This window comes from Urocitellus parryii, unplaced genomic scaffold (assembly GCF_045843805.1).
Source record: "Urocitellus parryii isolate mUroPar1 unplaced genomic scaffold, mUroPar1.hap1 Scaffold_40, whole genome shotgun sequence".
NCBI classification, from domain to species: domain Eukaryota; kingdom Metazoa; phylum Chordata; class Mammalia; order Rodentia; family Sciuridae; genus Urocitellus; species Urocitellus parryii.
This window is the reverse complement of record NW_027553586.1, coordinates 4,949,057-4,970,170: the sequence shown is the minus strand read 5'-3', so window position 1 is coordinate 4,970,170 and position 21,114 is coordinate 4,949,057. Positions and strand designations below refer to the sequence as shown.

The window sequence follows — 21,114 nt, the reverse complement described above, 5'->3', positions numbered from 1 at the left end:
AAAAGGTGTTGTTTAAAGTAATCTCCTATTTCTTTTACCTTTAAAAAAAATTTAAAAAATATTCAATTTATGCTTACATTTATATGTATATAAGTAATATAACTTAGAACCTACCCCTAGATGTCCATCCACTTAACACTTACTGTGTGACAGATGATGTTTTAAGCATTTTTTTATTATTATCTCATTTAATCCTCATATTCCATGAAATAAGTACATTTTATAAAATATTTTTTTTTAGTTGTTAGTGGACACAATGCCTTTATTTCTATTTATTTAGTTTTATATGATGCTGAGGATTGAACCCAGTGCCTCACCCACACTAGGTGAGCATTCTACCACTGAGCCACAACCCCCGCCCCAGTACAATTATTATCTCTACTCCACAATGGGGAAACTGAAGTCCAGAAAAGGTAAGTAGCTTCCCAAGGTCACATGGCAAGTAAGTGGTGGAGCCAGGACACACAACCAGGCAGTCTGACTCCAGAGTCAGCCATCTTTAAGTGCCACACTAGAACTGCCTTCCTATGCCAGAGTCACAAACTTCACAGTGTGCTCCTGTCATTCAACACCAATATAAAATACACCAAACAATAGCACTCACATACGTAGGCCTGGATAAAATAATCATGCTTTGTATAAAAGTTTTTTTTCCCTCTCTTACATCCATAACAAAACTTACCATTTTAACTGTTAATTAAATTATTAATTAGTTATTAATTTCAATTACAATTTAGTGGCATTAAGTACATTAAGTACATTAAGTACATGTCAGAAACATGTTGTATAACCAAACATGTTGTATAACCAAACCCTCAAAATCATCCAACTATAGAATTTTTTCACCTTCCCAAACTGAAACAATACACTCAGTAAACAATAACCCCCAATAACTGCCTTCTAGTGATACACTGTTAATGGCAACATAAGATTTAGTACAAAGGATATCCTAAAAAAATCAACAGTTATCACTGTGATTCAGAATCATGGGATATGCTAGAATGCCAGCCAATCACTTTCCAACACACTTATTCCCCATGAAAAATCAAACAAATTTTAAACTGATTATTTAAAGAAAACACAACTAACGATTAGTTGTGATTGTGGCTTTGGTTCTTATCATGTTAAACTGGTTAGTTTGATTGGGCTTTATACCATTATATCTGGTGGCTACTGGATTTAGAAAATCCAGGTTTTGCAAAAAACTCAGAACCAAAGCTGTTATCAGCTATCTCTTGATCCACATCTCCACAGATCTCAGTAGAGTGGAAAGGCAAGTCATCCCAGGATGTTTTGATCTGCTTACCCTGAAACAGCCTTCATGTCAGCAGAGTGACTAGATTAGTGTTCTGCATGTATCAGAGGTGATAGGAGGCACAAGGATTACAAAAGTGACCACAGGTAGCGTCTCACTTTCCTCATCTTCACTTTAGGGATTGTAACAGAACTTACCTCATAAGTTGTTCTGTTAGAATGAATAAATTGCCAAGTTCTGAACCAGCCCATAACCTATAATCTAATTTGATTTGACATAAGCCTTCTGGGGTTCTAAACACAGGGAAAGTATCCACGCTCATAGTGTTACCTGATTATGATGACCTAAGAAGTGATGTCATTAGAGAAAGAAGACTCAGAAACGAGGCCAACAAAGATCCAGAAAAGCAGTATAAAGTTAAATTTTTAAAATTCTAACACTTTCATATCCCAAAGATTAATATATCATGTTCTTCAGTTAAAGCTTTCCTATAAACATCTAATGATTCACCTCATATCTCAATGTTACTCCTTTAATATTTTTAAAGGTCACATTATATGAGGCTAAAGGTCACAAAATAGGTCTTATTTCATCTTCAAAACAGTAATTGCAGAATATATTTTGAACAAAATTATCAAGACTTAAATCTAAATTCCATCCTCAAAATAGATCTGAAGCTCAATATCTAATCCTACAAAATGGGGACCAGAAGAAACACCAGTTAGCTAACTCATCACATCCACCATTTCTATTATTAGAGAAATAAAAGATTTCTATGGTGTTTCAAATCAGAGAAAATTAAAACAGGAAATCATAGAGATAGTTTCTTTCTTAGTTAATTCTGTTTCCCAAAATGTCACAGATATCAAAACATACTTCAGGAAAACATAATATTATGAAAAAATTGCTTCTTTGTGGACTCAGTAATGATTTGCAATCTCCTTAAGCAGTAATTCCACTTTCATTGCTTCCTTTATCCTAACTTCCTCCAAAGGGACCTAAACCAAAAGGCATATAATAAAGACCTTAATAGGGTTACCAGTCTTCTTAAGATTGGATATCTGCCTTAGTTAATCCTGGCCTCAGAAATCAGAATGACATTTTAAAGAAAAAGGTGAAATAGAGTCTTTCCTCATTTTATTCTGCTCTTCATCTCCCAAGAAACACACACAGATAATAACCAAGCTTATTGTGAATTTTTTGCTTTTGTAATATATATAAAACTACTGTTAATCAGAAAATAAGTACTTCTTTGGAACCCTGCAAAATGCTTAGCAGCTTAATGGCTGGGGTAGATAAAGAAGATAAAAACAAATGTCTGTCTTTAGTAGGCTTTCAGTTCGGATTGGCAGAGGAAAAATCAATATGCAGAGAAGTACCCAGTTCTAAGAAATCAAAGATCCTTCTGCAGTAGAATTAGAAAAGGCTTGATGTCCAGACCTTGAACAGGATATACACACTTGGGTGGACCAAAATGGAAAGGCATAATTGACATGAGAAGAGGCTGGGAGGCTAGAATGAATGAATAGACATTTTTAAGCACCTGTTAGACACTGAGCTAGGTCTTTTTATCTAAATGGATGCAACATAAACAAAGCTAAGGCTAGCAGACCTGAATGAATGACCTAGAGGTTTCATGCTACAAAACAGTGGATGATGGGGATGCAAGGAAGAGATGAACCCAACTACTGGGATGGAGTAGTGAGTAATGTAGTCTATGAGCAGACATAGAAGGGCCCTCCAGACATCTCCCAGCAGATACTCAGACTGGAGAACAAATTTTATTCAAACCACTTAAAAAGTAAGAATAGAGGAAGAAAAAAAATTTTAATTAATTCTTAATTAAAAAGTTCTCTGAAAACTCCAACTCAATTGCCTTTCATTAGGTGCCACTGAGTTCCTATTTAAAGTTCATAAAAGCCTGTAATGGCACACACCTCTCATCACAGCCACTCGGGAGGCTAAGGCAGGAGGGTCTCTCAAGTTTGAGAATAGCCTCAGAAACTTAGGAAGACCTTGTCTCAAAATACAAGAAAAAAAGTGGGGAGGAGAATAGTTCAGTGGTAGAGCACACCTGGCTTAAAAAAAATCCATAAATGCCTTCTTTCTGAATGATGTATTTGCAAAATATTTTTATATAAATAGCATACATCTCAGGATTTTTAAAAAAAGAATTACGCTAAAAATGCAGAACAAATGGCAATGATTTCTTTTTTTATTATTAAATTCAAGGGGCTGGGGCTGGTGCTCAGCAGTAGAGCGCTCGCCTCACATGTGTGGGGCCCTGGGTTCGATCCTCAGCACCACATAAATTTAAAAAAAAAGGTATTGTGTCCACCTACAACTAAAATAAAACTTTAAATTTTTTTTAAAAATAAAATCAAATCAAATTAAATTCAAGTGACTGTCTTTTAATTTAGCATATCCTGCTTCTAACTTTTTTATAAACTTATTTCTGCAGGCAAATTAATATGCTTTTTGTATTTATAGCATGTAAATTGCCATAGGGAAAGACAGCTACATGCTATGTCTCCAGATATCTACAATTTATCACCAGACAAATCAGGGATGCTAAATGTTCATCTAGAATATAACACCAACAAAAGTCAAATGTAAACTCACTTTTTAAAACTTACTATTTACCTATACAATAAATATAGTAGACAAATCAAGACTCATTCCATTCATAAATACATAAACCCAAGAAGATTTAAGTACAGATGGGACACTTCTATCAAGGGCACATACAGTGGTTAAGATCTGAGACTTTGAAGCCAGGAGGGTGGTGAACTAAAGCCTACTTCACAGGATGATTGTGAGAAATAAATGAGATTAAGCATATAAGCATTTAGTAGAGTACCTGGCACAGCAGCAATCAAGAAATGTCCATTTGGGGCTTTATTTGTATTTTAAAAAATAAGACTCAATTCAAGACAAAGTCACTTCTTATAACTTTGAGAATGTCAACAGTTGAGTTTCAAATTCCACCTTGGTTAAATGAGATGTTTTACAAAAGTTTATCCTCCAGTAAGATAATTAATGTTTTCAACTTTACATTCTCTACTACAGTGATTTCTTCAAAGCTGAAACATTGTTTTCCTGGATAACAACAACAAAGGCCATAGTTTTCTGGAGTGCACCTATATCTTACCAGAATGTTTATTCTTTGCTTTCTAGCAAATTCTTAATCTTAAGCCATTTTAACCATTGCCCATTAGTCTGAATTTTTTTAATGAACTTGTCTTATGCCCCTTATTATCCTTCTAAGCTCTCTGAGGTCAGAAAAACCACAAATTATTATTTTTTATGTCCCCACCATACCCATATAGTAAGGTAGCCAATAAATAGGTGACTAAAAGATGTGGTTTCATGCTCAACTTCATTTCAAAACTTAAAAATGATAACTTCCAGCTAGGCAAGATGCCACATACCTATAATCCCAGCAAACTGAGTGGCTGAGGCAGGAAGATTGCAAGTTCAAGGCTAGCCTCAACAACTTTGCGAGGCCCGATGCAACTTAGTGAGACCCTGTCTCAAAATTTTAAAAATAAATTAAAAAAAGGTAACTTCCATGCAACACAATTCAAATTCTAAAAACTAATCAATCTTGGGCAAAATAAAATACAAAGGCAATTACTTTTAAATTTACAAATGCTAATAAACATATACTTCATTTGTAGTCCATTTCAAAAAATCTAAAACCATAATGAAAAACCTAGAGGGAATATATCAACCCAGTTAGCCCTGTGCATTATGCAAGTTATAACCAAATCTAAAGTAGAAGTTCTTCTGGGCTGGGGATGTGGCTCAAGTGGTAGCGTGCTCGCCTAGCATGCATGAAGCACTGGGTTTGATTCTCAGCACCACATAAAAATAAATTAAAGATATTGTATCCGTCTAAAACTAAAAAATAAATATTAAAAAATAAAATAAAAATAAAGTAGAAGTTCTTCTAATAGTTGGCAATTATTTTTATTCATATGATTTCTGTGCCAACAATTACGAGTAGAGGGAAGAGGAATGAAAAATTTCCACAAAAGCTTCTTTTTAGGAATATCAGAAAAGATATGTAAATGTATTGCTACTCCAGGTAGAGGAAGTTGTTTTAAAAAATCAGTAGGCAACAGGTATCAGATATCCCATGGAAAGAGGACCAAGAAAATGTATCAAGCAAAAGTCTGTATCAGCAAAACATCAAGCTAGAAACCTAGACACACACCAACTATCCAGCAAGCTGTGCGATAAGGCTGTGTGCACTGCCCACTCTGGAAGGGTCTCCACTTACATTCCTCAAATCTGGTTTTATCTCTGCCTCTTATACAGGGACATTATGAAAGAACCTTTCATTACATGGTTACAGTGCAGGAGGAAAGTCAGACATGCCACTGAATGAACACATTTGCCTCGTGGAACAGCGGGTGAGAGCATACTGCTTCATAAAAAGTGATCTAAGGAAAAGATCATGTGTTAAAAAGTTCAGTAGGGAATTGTCTTACTGCCTTGCTGCTTGCAAATATTTGCTTGAGTATTAGAAATAAAAAAATCAACTTAAAGAAAAATTAAATGAGCAGTTCAGAACAAAGGCAGCACTGCACCATGTGAACATGTCTATGAAGGAGAAGAATCAGGTTCCTATCCAGAGCTGCCACAAACCAGCTTTGTGATATTGGGAGAACCAGATAGCATCCAGGGGTTTCAGCTTCCTCCTGTCCAAAGGAGCTGGAGAATATCATCTCTGTGACCCTTTCCGCTCCAATAGTTTGTGACTACAACACTGAAAACTCGGAATTATAAACAAGCCTCAGTTTTTCTCTTCAAACAGCAACAAAAGCCCTCAAATTGTAATGTTACTTCCTGTTAGCCTTATTATAAGATATACTCACATATGTGGAATTTAAGTGGCCACCCCCTTAACAAAGGGCCATAAAATCAGGATGGTCTTAAGAAAACTGGGCTACAAAAAAAATCTTCCCTGTCTTCTAGCCTCAAGCCATGAAATTTCAAATTATGATAGAATTATATTACTTTTTCAAAAGTGGAGGGAATAATCAGTATGCTAGTCTATATGGAACAGCGTCCTCCATTCATTGATGTAAAAGCCGCCATAGTTGTTATTGCTGGTACTATAAAACCTAGGTTTCACATTCTCCACCATGAGGCTGGAATTCTGCCTGCAAGTCACATCAGTGCCTCAATGTGTCCAGGTCTGTTGGAGTCACATTCACCTAAGGTGTTGACTCTTAAACTGGTAGTTTTGCCACCAGGCACAGCAGATCTAGCTGCAACAGGGCAACCATGCCCTTGGCAAGGTATACCTGAGGTGTGGCCAGCCATTCCAATGTAAATTACATTCTTCTCTGTCATTTATATTTTTAACTCTTAAGGTATTAAGGACATGAGAGTATTTTTAAAGAAGGAAATTTTTTTGTTTAAAAACAGTCATATAACTAATTTCTTGATGACTTTGGATTTTGATGGACCAAATACTCCTAAACTGAGACATTTCTTTAAAGTCAGCAAGATCAAGAATAAAGTTTTCCATAGAGAGAAGTATTTCAATGTTAGAACACAATTATCACGTATATTTTTGATCCCTTGTTAAGCCATTAGTTTCTTCTCAAAACTACAGTTATCACAGAACAACGCACTGGAAAAATGACTGCAGGGCATTAGAATGGAAACTAAGGTTTAACAAAAAAAAGTCAGAATTCTATTTTTATTCAAGCAAATCACCATTGGAAGTACTCTATGATTTTTAAGAGCCTGTCTTTTTATTATTGTTATTGTTAGTCTGTGAGTTTTTTTACAAACATCTCTTTCATCTTAATTCAGAATTTTTACATAGTTATCCCACATAAATTCACTTACATTGCATAAAACTTTGGATGCATCAGAAAAGGTGTCAAGGCAAAATAATTTTCATAGGAAGCTCTCAGGTCTGCCTCAGTTATAGTGGAAACAAAATGTTTCCCTTAATTTATTTTTAATACACTCCAACAACCCCCAAAAAACTATATGTTTTAACTTGTCCTTGTAAAGAGAAGATGAGAAATCAAGGCACATGTTTATTTCATAGCAATATGGTAAACATCAGTGAAGTAATCATTAATCATAACTGATTCCTAAGCAAAGATGTTGGCATTGGCGCTACAGCCAGTTACCAGCAACCACTCCAAGTAACTCTAGAACATTAACACCTATTTGATTTGGAGGAGAATAAGGAACATAATGCTGCCCACAGTGTACTGTTCGCCTTTGCCTCTCTCCTTCCTGGGGCCTTGCAACATCACAGGCCATCTGTTAACCAGATGCAAGCACATGAGCCACAGAGTGTGAGAATAAAATAATTAGCATTATTTCCATGGAATGAGTCACGTGGTGATGATAGAAATAATCAGCATTAGCATACTACAATGTTTGTTTTGTTCTTGAATGTTGTAATACCCTAGGGGAAAAAATTATCTTTATTTGAAAAAGGTTAAAAATGAAAGTATGTGTTATATATCTTTGCTGGAAAACTGTGGGAAATGGATTTGTTGAAACCATATGGAAAGGAAGAGGGGATCAATTTAAAACAGAAATCTAATAAATCTAAAATATTTCCAAATGAAATGCTTGTGGTAAACTAATTTCTTGTAAACACTGCACTCAAGTCCCTTGAACAGTCCCAGATGGTGAACTAACTTTGTGGTCTTAAAATAAAAGTCAGCCAAAAAAACCAAAGTGACTACAACTTTATTATTGAAGTAGTGGGAAACATAAGATCCATAATCAACCAATATGTTACCTTGTATTCCTCTGCAAAATTTAAGAGATTTGGAGAGTTTTACTAGAGAGTTTCAACTAAAATTTAAGTTTATGTATGTTAAATGGAGAAAGAGAATTAAAATAATAATATTGCAGTAAAAAGTGAGGTTAAAAACTATGCTTATATAAAAATATTCCTAAAATGCCATAGTTTTGAAATGTACTACAGGTCTAAAATCCTAAGTTATTGTGAACTATTTTTCAGTTGACAGCTGTAAAATTTTCTTCAAGAAAAATTCAAAAATTTTTTTTAAGTCACCAAGTGTTTTATTAAATTATTAGGAGCAGAAATCAATAGCCACTTAATTACATTATTAAGGCTGATTTTTAACTGTTCTTCTGTGAATATGAGAATTCATACTTGAAAAATACAGGCTTTATAGAATGAGATGTATTTGAATTGTATAAAGTGTTTTATATGTATAGTATACAAGTGAGTTTGTTTTAAATATAAATATAATTGACAATAGCTTATGTTTCTACTCAAGGTGCACTTGTGGAAAGGAATTATAATTTATCCAGAAAATTATTTAGGAGTTCCCCAATAACATCTAACTTAATGAGATAAACAATTTTATATATAAGTTTAATTTCAGTGCCTTAAGTACCTTTTATTCCAAAAGACATTTTTAAATAAACCTTGACAGGAAGACAAACTCCATGATATTTTGAGATTTTTCTGTTTCATTTTCTTTAACATTAATGCCAAACTGCTATTTTTAGCAAATAAAGATTACTAATTTAATATCTTTTCTTACTCTATAATGTTTACAATGTTTACAAGTTTCAAGGTATGATTTTGTAAACTCATCATCTGGAATTAACTTAAACTTTGTGTCACTAAGCTAACAGTCTTTCAATAAATACAAACTAATAACATTTAACCACTTGGGAATACCTAGTTATTCAGATCTAGATAATAGTTTTCCTTTTTGGGTAATCATATTTCTAATTTTTTTTCTGATTTTTTTATTTGTATATCTATCACAGGTTGAACAGCATCAAAACAAAGCTTATCAGAATGATAAACAGTCACCTATTAGATACAGATTTTTGTCATGTTAGGGCATCATTGGCATAACTATTTTTTTTTTATAGGGGATTGCACCCAGGGGCACTTAACCACTGAGTCACATTCCCAGCCCTTTTTTATTTTAAGATAGGGCCTTGCTAAGTTGCTGTGGCTGGCTTTGAACTCATGATTCTCCTGCCTCAGCCTGGTGAGCTGCTGGGATTATAGGCATGTGCCACTGTGCCTGCTTGCATAACTGTTATTTTAATGTTAACTAAGCCAGGCTGTTTAAGGAACTATCTATACAAAATGATCCAGGCCATAAAACAAAGCATTCAAGGAAAATAAACAGTGGCTTCTTAAAATTACATGATGAGAAAAAATTTTTGAGAAATAAACATTTCCCTTTTAAAATAACATGGACTACAATTAGTATTTTATGCTTTCTTCTGGACTTCTAGTGAATATTATTCATAAAATAAAAACCGTACTTTTATAAACACTAAAATTTATCATATAATACAAATAGTTTTTTTCTTAGTCAGTATAAATAATTAATCAAGAATTTTCTTCATATTCTTCAAAGCCAGTCAGTGCACTTGATTTTAGATTTAGCATTTCTTTTTTTTTATTAAATTATTTGTTCTAATTTGTTATACATGATGGCAGAATGCAATCCATTTCATATTACACATATAGAGCGCAATTTTTCAAGTCACTGATTGTACACAAAGTATTTTCACACCATTCGTGTCTTCATACATGTACTTAGGGTAATAATGTCTAACTCATTTCACCAATTTAGCATTTATTTTAAGAATTAAACTTATACAACACACTTTTGGAGATTATAGGAATATAAAAAAATTTTAAATTCTTGCACTTTTTACCTATAGAGTGTTCTAAGACATTAAAAGATGTTTTTCTTTTTAATCAATGTAAGAATAATTGCAGAAAAAAGATGAGTGATTTTTGTTATGCAGGCAAATGAATAACCAGGAAGAAGGCAGTCCTATGAACTAAAATACCATTCTGGTACTTTCAAACAATTCCTTTTTGTCTGATGAAGTGTAACCAATCCCCCTATTGCCACAATGAAGTTCTTTTGGGTGGTTGAGATCTCTCCTTCACTCTTCTTCTGGTACACCTAATGAAATCAGCTGCAGAGTTCTATATCTTAGGGGAACGGGACTCGGGAATGGAGAGGCATACATCTCCTCTGAAGACAGTTATGTCTGTGCAGTTTTCTTCTCAGGGCCAAATTAGCTGGTCTCTGTCCGTTGATTAGGAGAAGACTCATCACAAAAATTAAAAAAACACACAAAAATTGTTGAAATCTCATTTTCCTGCCACAAGCAAGTGGAGTAATAGCTCTTAAAGTAAACTAAACAATCTGTAAATAGTCTGTGCAATATCTGTGTGGCTCTCCTCACATTCTAATGACAAACCTCAGAGGACTGCCAGCTGCATTTTCCAGAAAGGTTAATGATCACATCAGACAAGGTTACTGGTGCGCTGTGCTGTGGTCAGAGGCTCCCTCAGCCTCTCCAAAATTTTTTTTAAAGTTGGATCATAAGTAGAAGCTTGTGATTTACATCTTGACCAAAAATGCTACCTGCTGGAGCCTTACCTGATCCTCTGTTAATTATCCATCAGAAGATTCTGGCATAGACTGCATAGGTAGAAGCTGGCACAGTGTGCCTAAAAGTAAAGCAACTTCCTTTATACTTCTCCAACAACACACCAGCACCATCTGAGCAGTTACATCACATGTTTTTCCTTCTTTACCTTAAGGGAAAAAAAAAAAAAAACTATTGCAACACTAGACACTCGATTACTCACACCCTAGGTTTCTTAGAACAAGCTTGTTCATAATTTCCCCAAGAATAATCCATTTAAACAAACCAATTTGTTATATGTTCTATTTATTCAGGAGAAAAAAAAATCTAATATTTGTCAAGCATGTGCCATGAGGAGAAATCATGCTAAGTATTTTTTAATTTGTTGTTTTCAAAATCAATTTTTTAAAAAACAAAATATTCCTTCAAAACTTAAGTCTAACTTTTGGAAATTAATGAAACAAATTCTCTTTGCCTCTTTAATATCCATAAAGTATTATATGAATGACTAATAACTATACTTCTTATTTATTTTGGCAAATATGGCTGTTTTATCAGTTGAGTAGAAAAGAACTTTATTTTCTATTTTTACATATTTATTTTTTCTTTCCTTTTGTTTTTTATTTATTAGTTCTAATCAGTTATACATGACAATAGAAAGCTCTTTGATTCATTGTACACAAATGGAGCAGAAATTTTGCTTCTCTAGTTGTATATGCAGTAGAGTTACACCATTTATGCAATCATACATGTACCTAGGGTAATGATGTCTATCTCATTCCACTGTCTTTCCAACCCCTTTGCCCTCTCCCCTCTCCCCTTTGTCCTATCCAAAGGAAAATTCAAAGGAAAAAGCTAGGTGCATTGGTGCACACCTGTAATCCCAGAAATTTGGAAGGCTGAGGCAGGAGGCTCATAAGTTCAAGGCTCAGTAACTTAGCAAGACCATGTCTCAAATAAAAATAAAAAAGGTTGGAGTTGTAGCACAATGGTAGGGCACCCCTGGGTTTTATACCTCTAGTACTGAAGAAAAATAAATTAAAGAAAAACACAAAATCTCCTTCAAGATATATTTAAATCCCATGGTCAATAAGCTACAATTACCCTGATTGACTACCTTATTCTTGCTTTAGGAGTATTTTAGGAGTGTTTTTTGTTGTTGTTGTTGTTGTTGTTTTAATAGAGAGAGAGAGAGAGAGAGAGAGAGAGAGAGAGAGAGAGAGAGAGAGAAAGAGAGTATTTCAATATTTATTTTTCAGTTTTCGGCGGACACAACATCTTTGTTTGTATGTAGTGCTAAGGATCGAACCCAGGCCACACGCATGCCAGGCGAGCACACTACCACTTGAGCCACATCCCCAGCCCCTTTAGGAGTGTTGTAGTACTGACATTTTTAAAATCCAAAATAAACTTTTAAATTAAAAATACAAATTAACAAAATAATATTTATACTGTAATCCCATGTTTTTTTTTAAAAAAAGTCCACTAAACTTAAATGATAAATATATATAAATAACATACTATAGGTATAAAAGAACATATACTAAACAGGAAAGTGAAAAAGGAAGTAATAACAGCTTTAATTTATTTTTAATTTGTATTTATCTCTATGTTGTATGAAACTATTACAATAAGCACATATTAATAGTTTTGTAATTCTAAAAATATAATTGCAAAGACAATTTTGTAAAACCATATCGCCACCTACTGGAAAATGCAGAATATGTAATAAATCAAGAAACTACTGCTTCACAGTATCACAGAAAATTCAATAGTAACAACTAATGATAAAAACAAGCCGTAGAGACTGAAATTCTGGTGGCCTAGTAAAACAGAGCACCTCACATTTTGATGAATACTAAAGTTTTTTTTCCATTAAGGGCTGTTCTACTTTAAGAACTTGCACAGCAGATGAACCCCATTGCAAGGAAATGACTGCTGCCCCACTCAGATTCAAGGAGCAACACTGCTTGTACAGCACCTGGCCTGTCAAGAGGATTTTAGCACTTAAAAGCCTTCTGCTATACCACCTTGTATGCTGAACTGGAACACATCACTTTCTGGTTTTAAAAGTCTATAAAATTCATTCCTAAAACCAGATAATTTCCAAAACCATTTTTTTAAAAGAAAGACTTCATTTATTATATAAAAAAACATTCCATATATTTTACTATTACTTAATCACCTGGGGCTGCAACTAAAACTAAAAGATAAAGCTGTTACTCGGCATGCATGAGGACCTAGGTTCAATCCCCAGTACCATACAAAAAAAAAAAAAAAAAAACAATGATTACATATCAACTTTACATATGTTACCTTTGATTTCTGCAGAAGTATCAATATTTGACACATTGATATTCAAGTCCTCCAAATCAAAACTATCACATCCTTTCAGTATTTTGGCTTGGTTGAAGTAATCGTTAGTATCTCGTGGCTGAATCTCTTTGAGAATTATTTGTAAGCGGCTTGCTGACTCTGCAAGAAAGACCTGAAACTCCAGTTCCACATCTCATGCAGATTCACTTGGGGGTACCTGCACTAAAAATTGTGTAATTATCAGCACCTGATAATAACCTCTATTAGAAGAGACAGAGTAGGTAATGTGAAAATTATTTGTATAGAGTCTTCATGATATTTAAGTAGACTTTTTTTTTTAACGGGGGTGCAGTGTTGGGTATTGAATCTGAGGCCTTGTGCATGCTAGGCAAATGCTCTACCACTGAGCCACATCCCCAGCCCCCTTTAAGTGTACTTTTAAAACATGGCAATTTGGGCTGAAGATATGATAAAAAATACAACCATAACCATCCACAAAACAAAGGCTGCCATTTCATTTACATTACTTCTTTGTTGTCTTAAGAATCTCAAACATGGGCTGAGGTTGTAGCTTAGCAGTAGAGCACTTGCCTAGCATGCAAGAGGTGCTGGGTTCAATCCTCAGCAAAATAAAGGGAAGGTGTGCTGGGGTGTGGCTCAGTGGTAAAGCGCTTGCCTGCCCTGTGTGAGGCACTGGGTTCTATCCTCAGCACCACATAAAAGTAAATAAACAAAATAAAGATACTGTGTCCATGTACAACTAAAAATATTTTTAAATAATTAAATAAATGAAGGTTAAAAAAAAGAATCTCAAACATGATGCTTATCATGTGAAAGAAGTCCAATAAATTTCAATTAATTTTAAGAGGTTGTTTCCCTATCTGCAATATAATTTAAAAATATAAATGTTAAAAAAATTCTTTAAAATTAACAACCAAACAGTCTTTCATAAAAATATCATGAAGACTCCATATTTGGCTTTAAATACATCATATAATATACTGCTTTCTCAGTGTGGTTTACAGTCCTAGTATTACATTAAATTTCATTTTTACTCAATGAGCACTCACTAGATTAGAAGTAAGTTCCATGAATGCAACACTTTGTACACTGCGGAGTACCAGTGCCTAGAACAGAAACTGGTTCATGGCCAAGGTTCAATAACATGGGCTGAACGAATAAATGAATGGCTAGGTAATAAGAAGTTAGCCAAGCTCTGACTTTTTTTTTAATATACACATTTTAGTTGTTGATTAACCTTTATTTTATTTATCTATTTATTTATATGTGGTGCTGAGAATCCAACCCAGGACTTCACACATATTAGGCAAGCACTCCACCACTGAGCCACAACCTCAGCCCCCAAGCTCTGACTTTTTAAAAATACCAACAGGTAATCATGCAGAATAGATGAACAAATCAAAGAACAGGTATTAGCCATACATCTATTATTTATACTTATATTTTAGGTACTGTTGGAAATATAAAGATTCAAATTGCTATCATGAAAATACAACCAATGTGTTATGCTCATTTGTCTCTTCACTGAAATTTTGTCCCAAACTTCAATAGCCATGTAAAAGTAACAGTAGCCCAAAAGATACTATACAAAGATGAGGAAAAATCAGAATAAAATTTCAAGGATCCTGTTCATTTATTCTATGGTTCTTGGGAGGTTTTTTTCCAAGAAATTCAGAATGCATGACAGATAACATGGGGAAGAAGGGAGAAAAATAAAGACAATCAAAAGATGAGACAGAATTTTTTAAAAGTCTGTGAGCCAAAGATATTTTAAAACTCCCTACACAAAGAATTTTAGCATACCCTATAGGCTCTTTCTACAATAAGTAACTGAAATATTCAAGACCTTTGATCCAGAATAATCTGGTATTTGCCTGATCCAAATATCAGCTATAAGACTACATGTTTTGGGCTGGGGCTATAGCTCAGTGGCAGAATGCTTACCTAGCATGTGTGAGGCACTGGGTTCAATCCCCAGCACCACATAAAAATAAATAATTTTCAAAAGTTAAAAAACAAAGACTACTTTATTTTCATGTACAAAGAAAGAAAGCTAAAACATTAACCTAAATAAATGTGTCTTAGCATCATGAACCAACACATTATCCAACTTATTATTATTCTTTAAAAAAGCCAACATTTTCCATGTAAAACACACTGCTCCAGGCCACTTTAAATATCATCCCAAGGTATTTCATTGTATGGACAGCATGTGTTCATAATATACTCAGACTCTTCCTAATAAAAGGCTCTCATCTGCATTACAAAATGCATTCACAAACTTTAACCTGAAATATAAATTTACTTCATTTTAAAGGTACACTTTATGTTTGTGCACATCTTTAATAGCCAATCTTTTTGGACTTGTTCAAGTACCCATGCATGCCACAGTAGGACCTCCCAGACACTAAGCTTGGCTCCTATCCTTTCAGTAATTGTTCATTCACTGATATATTCATAATCAATGAATATTTACTATTTTTCTTCTTCTACAGGCCTTTCTTATTTTCTCAACTTAGCTTTTATATCTCTCCAAAGGTATGATTACCAAAGAAGAGAGAAAGATGATATAATAATCAAACAACAGCACTATAGCTCTCTTTGTCTGCTGACCTGAATCAGTGTCCATGGGGATGAAGTCCTCAGGGGAGGAACTCTGAATGACCGGAGACACCACAGCAGAAAGCCTGTAGGACATGGACAGGAGTTTCTCCACCAAAAGTCTCCACTCACTCACCAACTGCAGGCTGCAGCAACAAGGACATTAGGGACACTTATATCAAAAGCAAAAAACAAATATTAATAATGGAAATTGATACATAAAAGGAGTTTAAAGAATGTGTTTCGGGCTTGGGATGTGGCTCAAGTGGTAGCACGCTCGCCTGGCATGCTTGCGGCCCGGGTTCGATCCTCAGCACCACATACCAACAAAGATGTTGTGTCCGCCGAGAACTAAGAAATAAATATTAAAAAAATTCTCTCTCTCTCTCTCTCACTCTCTCTTTAAAAAAAAAAGAATGTGTTTCAAAATTGTGTAATACATGAAATACTTGAAACACAAAAAAGTATAAACAGATTTATAAGTCTAATTTTCTATTCTCTTTAAGGCAGCAGACTACATTCCATTCCCAGGACACACTGATAAGAGGCGAAAGCTGGGGCCTAAGTGTGCTTCTGAGAGGAGAGGCGGCTGTGGATGTTCTTACTTTAGTGGTAACTTCTGCAGGGCTCCTGTTATACAGTGAACTCGCCCATACATTGGAAACGATGCCACTGCCTGAAGCAAGGAATTTTCAGCTTGAGCTACCTTTTCCTCAAGATTTTCCATCAAGCACTTGATAACTAGAAAAAGCAAAGAGAAAACAATACCCATTTTAAAACACATTTATAAATTTATGGATAGCAAAACAGTACCCACGAAAAAACCTCAACCTAACTTCATACTTGAACCAGAAAGAGATTTTTCAAGGTTATCTGGCTCACTGCCCATTTCTAGTTAAAGATACTAGTTAAAGAACTGAGTGTCTTCCCTAATTGCCTGGATTCATTATGCATTCACTCTGAACCTCCTCTAGCTGGGGTATCAAAGCCCAGGTCCGTGTGGCATGTGCTAATTGGTCAAGAGATAACTTTTAAAAACAGCTTTCGTGACACATATTTCACACACCATGCAATTCACACATTTAATGCATACAAGTCAATGTTTTTTAGTATATTCAGAGATTTAGGCATATACCACATTCTAGAACATTTTTTTTATCCACCCAAAGACCTTTACCTATTTGCAGTTTCTTCCTCTCTGCACCTCTATCCTTCCACTGCCCTCAGCAATCATAACCTACCTTTTGTCCCTATAGATTTTGCTATTCTGGACATTCCACATAAGTGGAATTACACAATAAAAGGTCTTCCATAATTGGCATCTTTCACTTAGCATAACATTTTCCATGTTCACGCTGCCACATATACAAATGCTTCATTCTTTATTTCATATGGATGCATAATAGTTCACTGTATGACCATACATTTTTATTTATCCATTTATCAGTTGATAGACATGTGAATTATTTCTACTTTTTGGCTACTATAAATAATTCTGCTATGAAAATTCTTGTACAATTTTTATTTGGGCATGTTTTCATTTCTCTAGGTAAATGTCTGTTAAGGAATAAATGTTTGTGTCCCTACTCCTAACCCCCAACATACATATAGTATTTCTACTTTTATTTTAGGTACTATGGAAAATATGAAGACTTAGATTGCTATCATGATGATTCAACCAAGTGTGTTATGCTCATTTGTTGCTTCTCTGAAACAGGACAATAGATTAATAAATTGTGGTAAATCTGTATAACATATACAATGCTTTCAAAATTATGTGAAACCAAATTTATGACAATACATTGGTGGTAAATTAAAAAGAAAAACAAAATGAAAGATTAAGTAGAATAAAGAAGAGGCTTCTTCTTCTTTTTTTTTTTCTTTTTAGGAGATGGGTGTCTCCCTGTGTTTCTCAAGGCAGGGATCCTCTTGCCTCAGCCTCCAGAGAAGCTGGGATCCCAGGTATGGGCCACTGCATCCAGCTAATAAACTGAGGAGTTGTTTTTTTGTTTGTTTTGGGAGGTTTTTTACTATTGTTATTTTGTTTTGTTTTGTTATTCTGAGATCAAACCTGGCCTTAGGCAGGCTAAGCACATTCTCTACCACTGAGCTCTACCTCTACCCCTCTTCTACTTCTTAAGCTGTCATCACCTAACTAGTGAACAAAATTTATGAAGCTTTTCTATTTCTATTACTTAAACCTTATTTACTCAAGTGTTCTTTGCATGTCTGAAATGAAGTTCTAATATATCTTAGGCTGGGGTTGTGGCTCAGCGGTAGAACGCTTGCCTAGCACATGCAGGGCCCTGGGTTCGATTCTCAGCACCACATAAAAATAAGCAAAACAAAACAAAATAAAGGTATCATGTCCAACTACAACTAAAAAATAAATATTTTAAAAAATAAAAAAATAAAATATCTTAAAAGGCTTTCTGTGACGCATGCGCTCCCCAGCACACCCCAATTGCAGTCCTCTTCCAGGGTCTCCTTTTGGACCTAGCCTTGAAGCAACTAAAGTGGGCAAATGTCGTCTTCTATGATTCTGTCATCTCTCTGCGGACTTAAAGGCCACGTTCCCACCAGAACTACCTATACCTCCTACTTTTCTCCCACTACAGGTTTCATCATGGCCTTTTTTATCATCTTGAAAAAATAATTTGCAACTTTCTTTCTATATCTGACCTATATATGAGTTGCAAAATTTGTATCTAGCCAGGCACTGTGGCCCATGCCTATAATCCCAGCAGCTCAGCAGGCCGAGACAGGAGGGATGGCGAGCTCAAACCCAGCCTCAGCAATTCAGTAAAAATCCTGTCTCTAATGAAATATAAAAGGGGACTCAGTGGTTAAAGTGCTTAACCTGGTTCAATCCCTGGTACTAATATATATATATATATATATATATATATATATATATATTTGTATCTATTCATATACCCACTACAATTCCAAAATAAAGATTTACTAGCATAAAATTAAGACTATAAATCCCAAACAAATATTTGCTGAAAACCACTAGATCTAACCCATTTCTGAGCCAAGATTTTAGAACAGGCTATATAAAAATATAAAAGGGAAGGGAGCACGACAGTCAATCAGAACATAAACTCCAACAGATAAGGGAACTCTGCTCTGTATAGAAATAATGAAGTTGATCTGTCTATAATGTGGTAAAATTTCTGCAGAATAAAAGAGTAGACATTCAATAGAGAAATAGGTCCTCTTTTAAAAAGTACTTTATTAGGGCTGGGATTGTGGCTCAGAGGCAGAGTGCAAAACAAAAAGAAAGACAGAAAGAGCAGGGGCTTGAGCTAGGCGGAGGCTAGGGCTGAGGCCAGAGTCAGAGCAGAACACTTAGGAGAGAATAGTTGCTAACCTCAAGTACTCTTCATTATAGAAATAATGAAGCTGATCTGTCTATAATGTGGTAAAATTTCTGCAGAATAAAAGAGCAGACATTCGATAGAGAAACAGGTCCTCTTTTAAAAAGTACTTTATGAGGGCTGGGGTTGTGGCTCAGAGGCAGAGTGCTTGCCTAGCATGTGTGAGGCACTGGGTTCGATTCTCAGCACTGCATATATATAAATGAATAAAATAAAGGTTCATCAACATATAAAAAATATTTTTTAAAAAAGTACTTTATTAATGGACATTTGTATATCAATTTATTTAACAAAAATTCTCTGTTTAGAAACAAATATTATAGCTGAGTTCACTGTTTATTAACAAAAAAGGAACTGCAGGCATTTATATGCTGGTAAACTCTTAAATAAAAAAAACACAAGTAAGGCTGGGGTTGTGGCTCAGAGGCAGAGCACTTGCCTAGTATGCGTGAGGCACTGGGTTCGAGCCTTAGCAATACATAAAAATAAAATAAATGTATTATGTCCACCTACATCTAAAAAATAAATGTTTAAAAAATTATAAAAAAATAACATGAGTAAATGTTTAACCATGAGATAATCTAACCAATGAATGGTGAGAGAATAAGATATGGTTTTGATTAACAACAACAAAAAAGGAGCAAAAGGTCATTTCCTCAATACAAACCCATCAGTGTGTTCCTTTCCACCACGGCAGCAGATTTTTCTCCATCACCACATGCGTTCTGCTGGGGTGTAGCCACAGAAAGGAACCAGGGCAGAGCATCCTGCCAGATTAAAAAGCTCAGCAGGTAGGAGGCTGTTATGCAGTCATAGGGTTTCATGCTTGTGCTGAGCTCCAGAGCTGCCTGGAATAAGCCTTGCAGTTTCTCAGAATCCTAGAATGAAGTACAGTCTCAGTCACTGCCATGGAAGAGTTCCAAGATTTGATGGAATAACACATAATAAAAACCACAGCCTACCATATAACTAACTCAGTATGAAGATTAATTTATTTTCTCCCTGAATGTGTTAGTTTTTCTTATAGCAATTGATGATAATTATTATTAGTTCAGAGATGAAGATGCTTAAAATGCTTTCAATTGGAAAATTCAACACTACAAGCTATCATTTATTCATTCATTTATTTATTTAGGTACAAGGGATTGAAATAAAAGGCACTCAACCACTGAGGCACATACCCAGCCCTATTTTGTATTTTATTTAGAGACAGGGTCTCATTGAGTTGCTTAGCACCTCACTTTTGCTGAGGCTGGCTTTGAACTTGTGATCCTCCTGCCTCAGCCTCTTGAGCACCTAGGATTACAAGCATGTGCCACCATGCCCAGCAGCTATCATTTTTAAAAAACTGAAGTCTTTCTTCAGCAAAAGTGTACTTTTTCCTATAGAAATTCACTATGGCTACAGTCAAATCACCTTCGTTGTTTCTATAGAATGTAATCTTTTTCCTCACAGTTTATGTTTTACCTGGCCAAATTATATGTCTGCCCTTCTTCTCCGTCCCCTTTCCCATACAGGTAGTTCAATGCAGAAAATTACAAAGCCACAGGGAGGTTATTCATTGTGAAATTCCACATATATAAGTGGGAAATGAAGTAATCAGATCAGCCTCAGAAATCTGCATCTGAACTCCCACACCTAGATCTCCTATAAATATCCACTCACATAGCCTAAAAAAGCCAAAACAAAGAGGGTTCACTGCAATAGTCATGGAAGGCCCTGGATGGACAACAGGAGTCATGGGTCCCAGTTCTAATTCAACAGCTGACAGGCCATGTGCTCACCACTCTGGAAATCAGGGGTTGAATTCTCAATACTATTCTGATTCTACTAGGATTATTCCATAATTGTCTAGTACATGGGGAAATATTTTAGAACCTCAATTTTTAGGCTTATTATAGATATTTAAAGATGTCTTATAATTTCAAAATAGTAGATATCTAATGTGCTGATTTGATTATCAGTTTAAGTTCTTTGTCATTTGATATGTTTAATTTTCTATGACCTAAACTTAAAAATAGTGGCCAGCCAGGTGTAGTAGTGCACGCCTGTAATTCTAGAAACTCAGGAAGCTGAGGCAGGAGAAGCACAGGTTTGAAG

The 21,114-nt window shown here is 34.9% G+C and overlaps 1 protein-coding gene and 1 pseudogene across 1 annotated transcript; both read right to left on the bottom strand.

The window, feature by feature from the left end:
• Positions 1-10,251: 10,251 nt before the first annotated feature.
• Positions 10,252-10,416, bottom strand: LOC144252270 (apelin receptor early endogenous ligand-like). The gene has a single exon (XM_077794702.1). The coding sequence runs from the start codon at positions 10,414-10,416 to the stop codon at positions 10,252-10,254; it is 165 nt and encodes a 54-aa protein (XP_077650828.1).
• Positions 10,417-16,232: 5,816 nt separating this feature from the next.
• The window catches only part of LOC144252282 (tRNA (32-2'-O)-methyltransferase regulator THADA-like), a 36,056-nt pseudogene continuing 31,174 nt past the window's right edge, over positions 16,233-21,114 (bottom strand).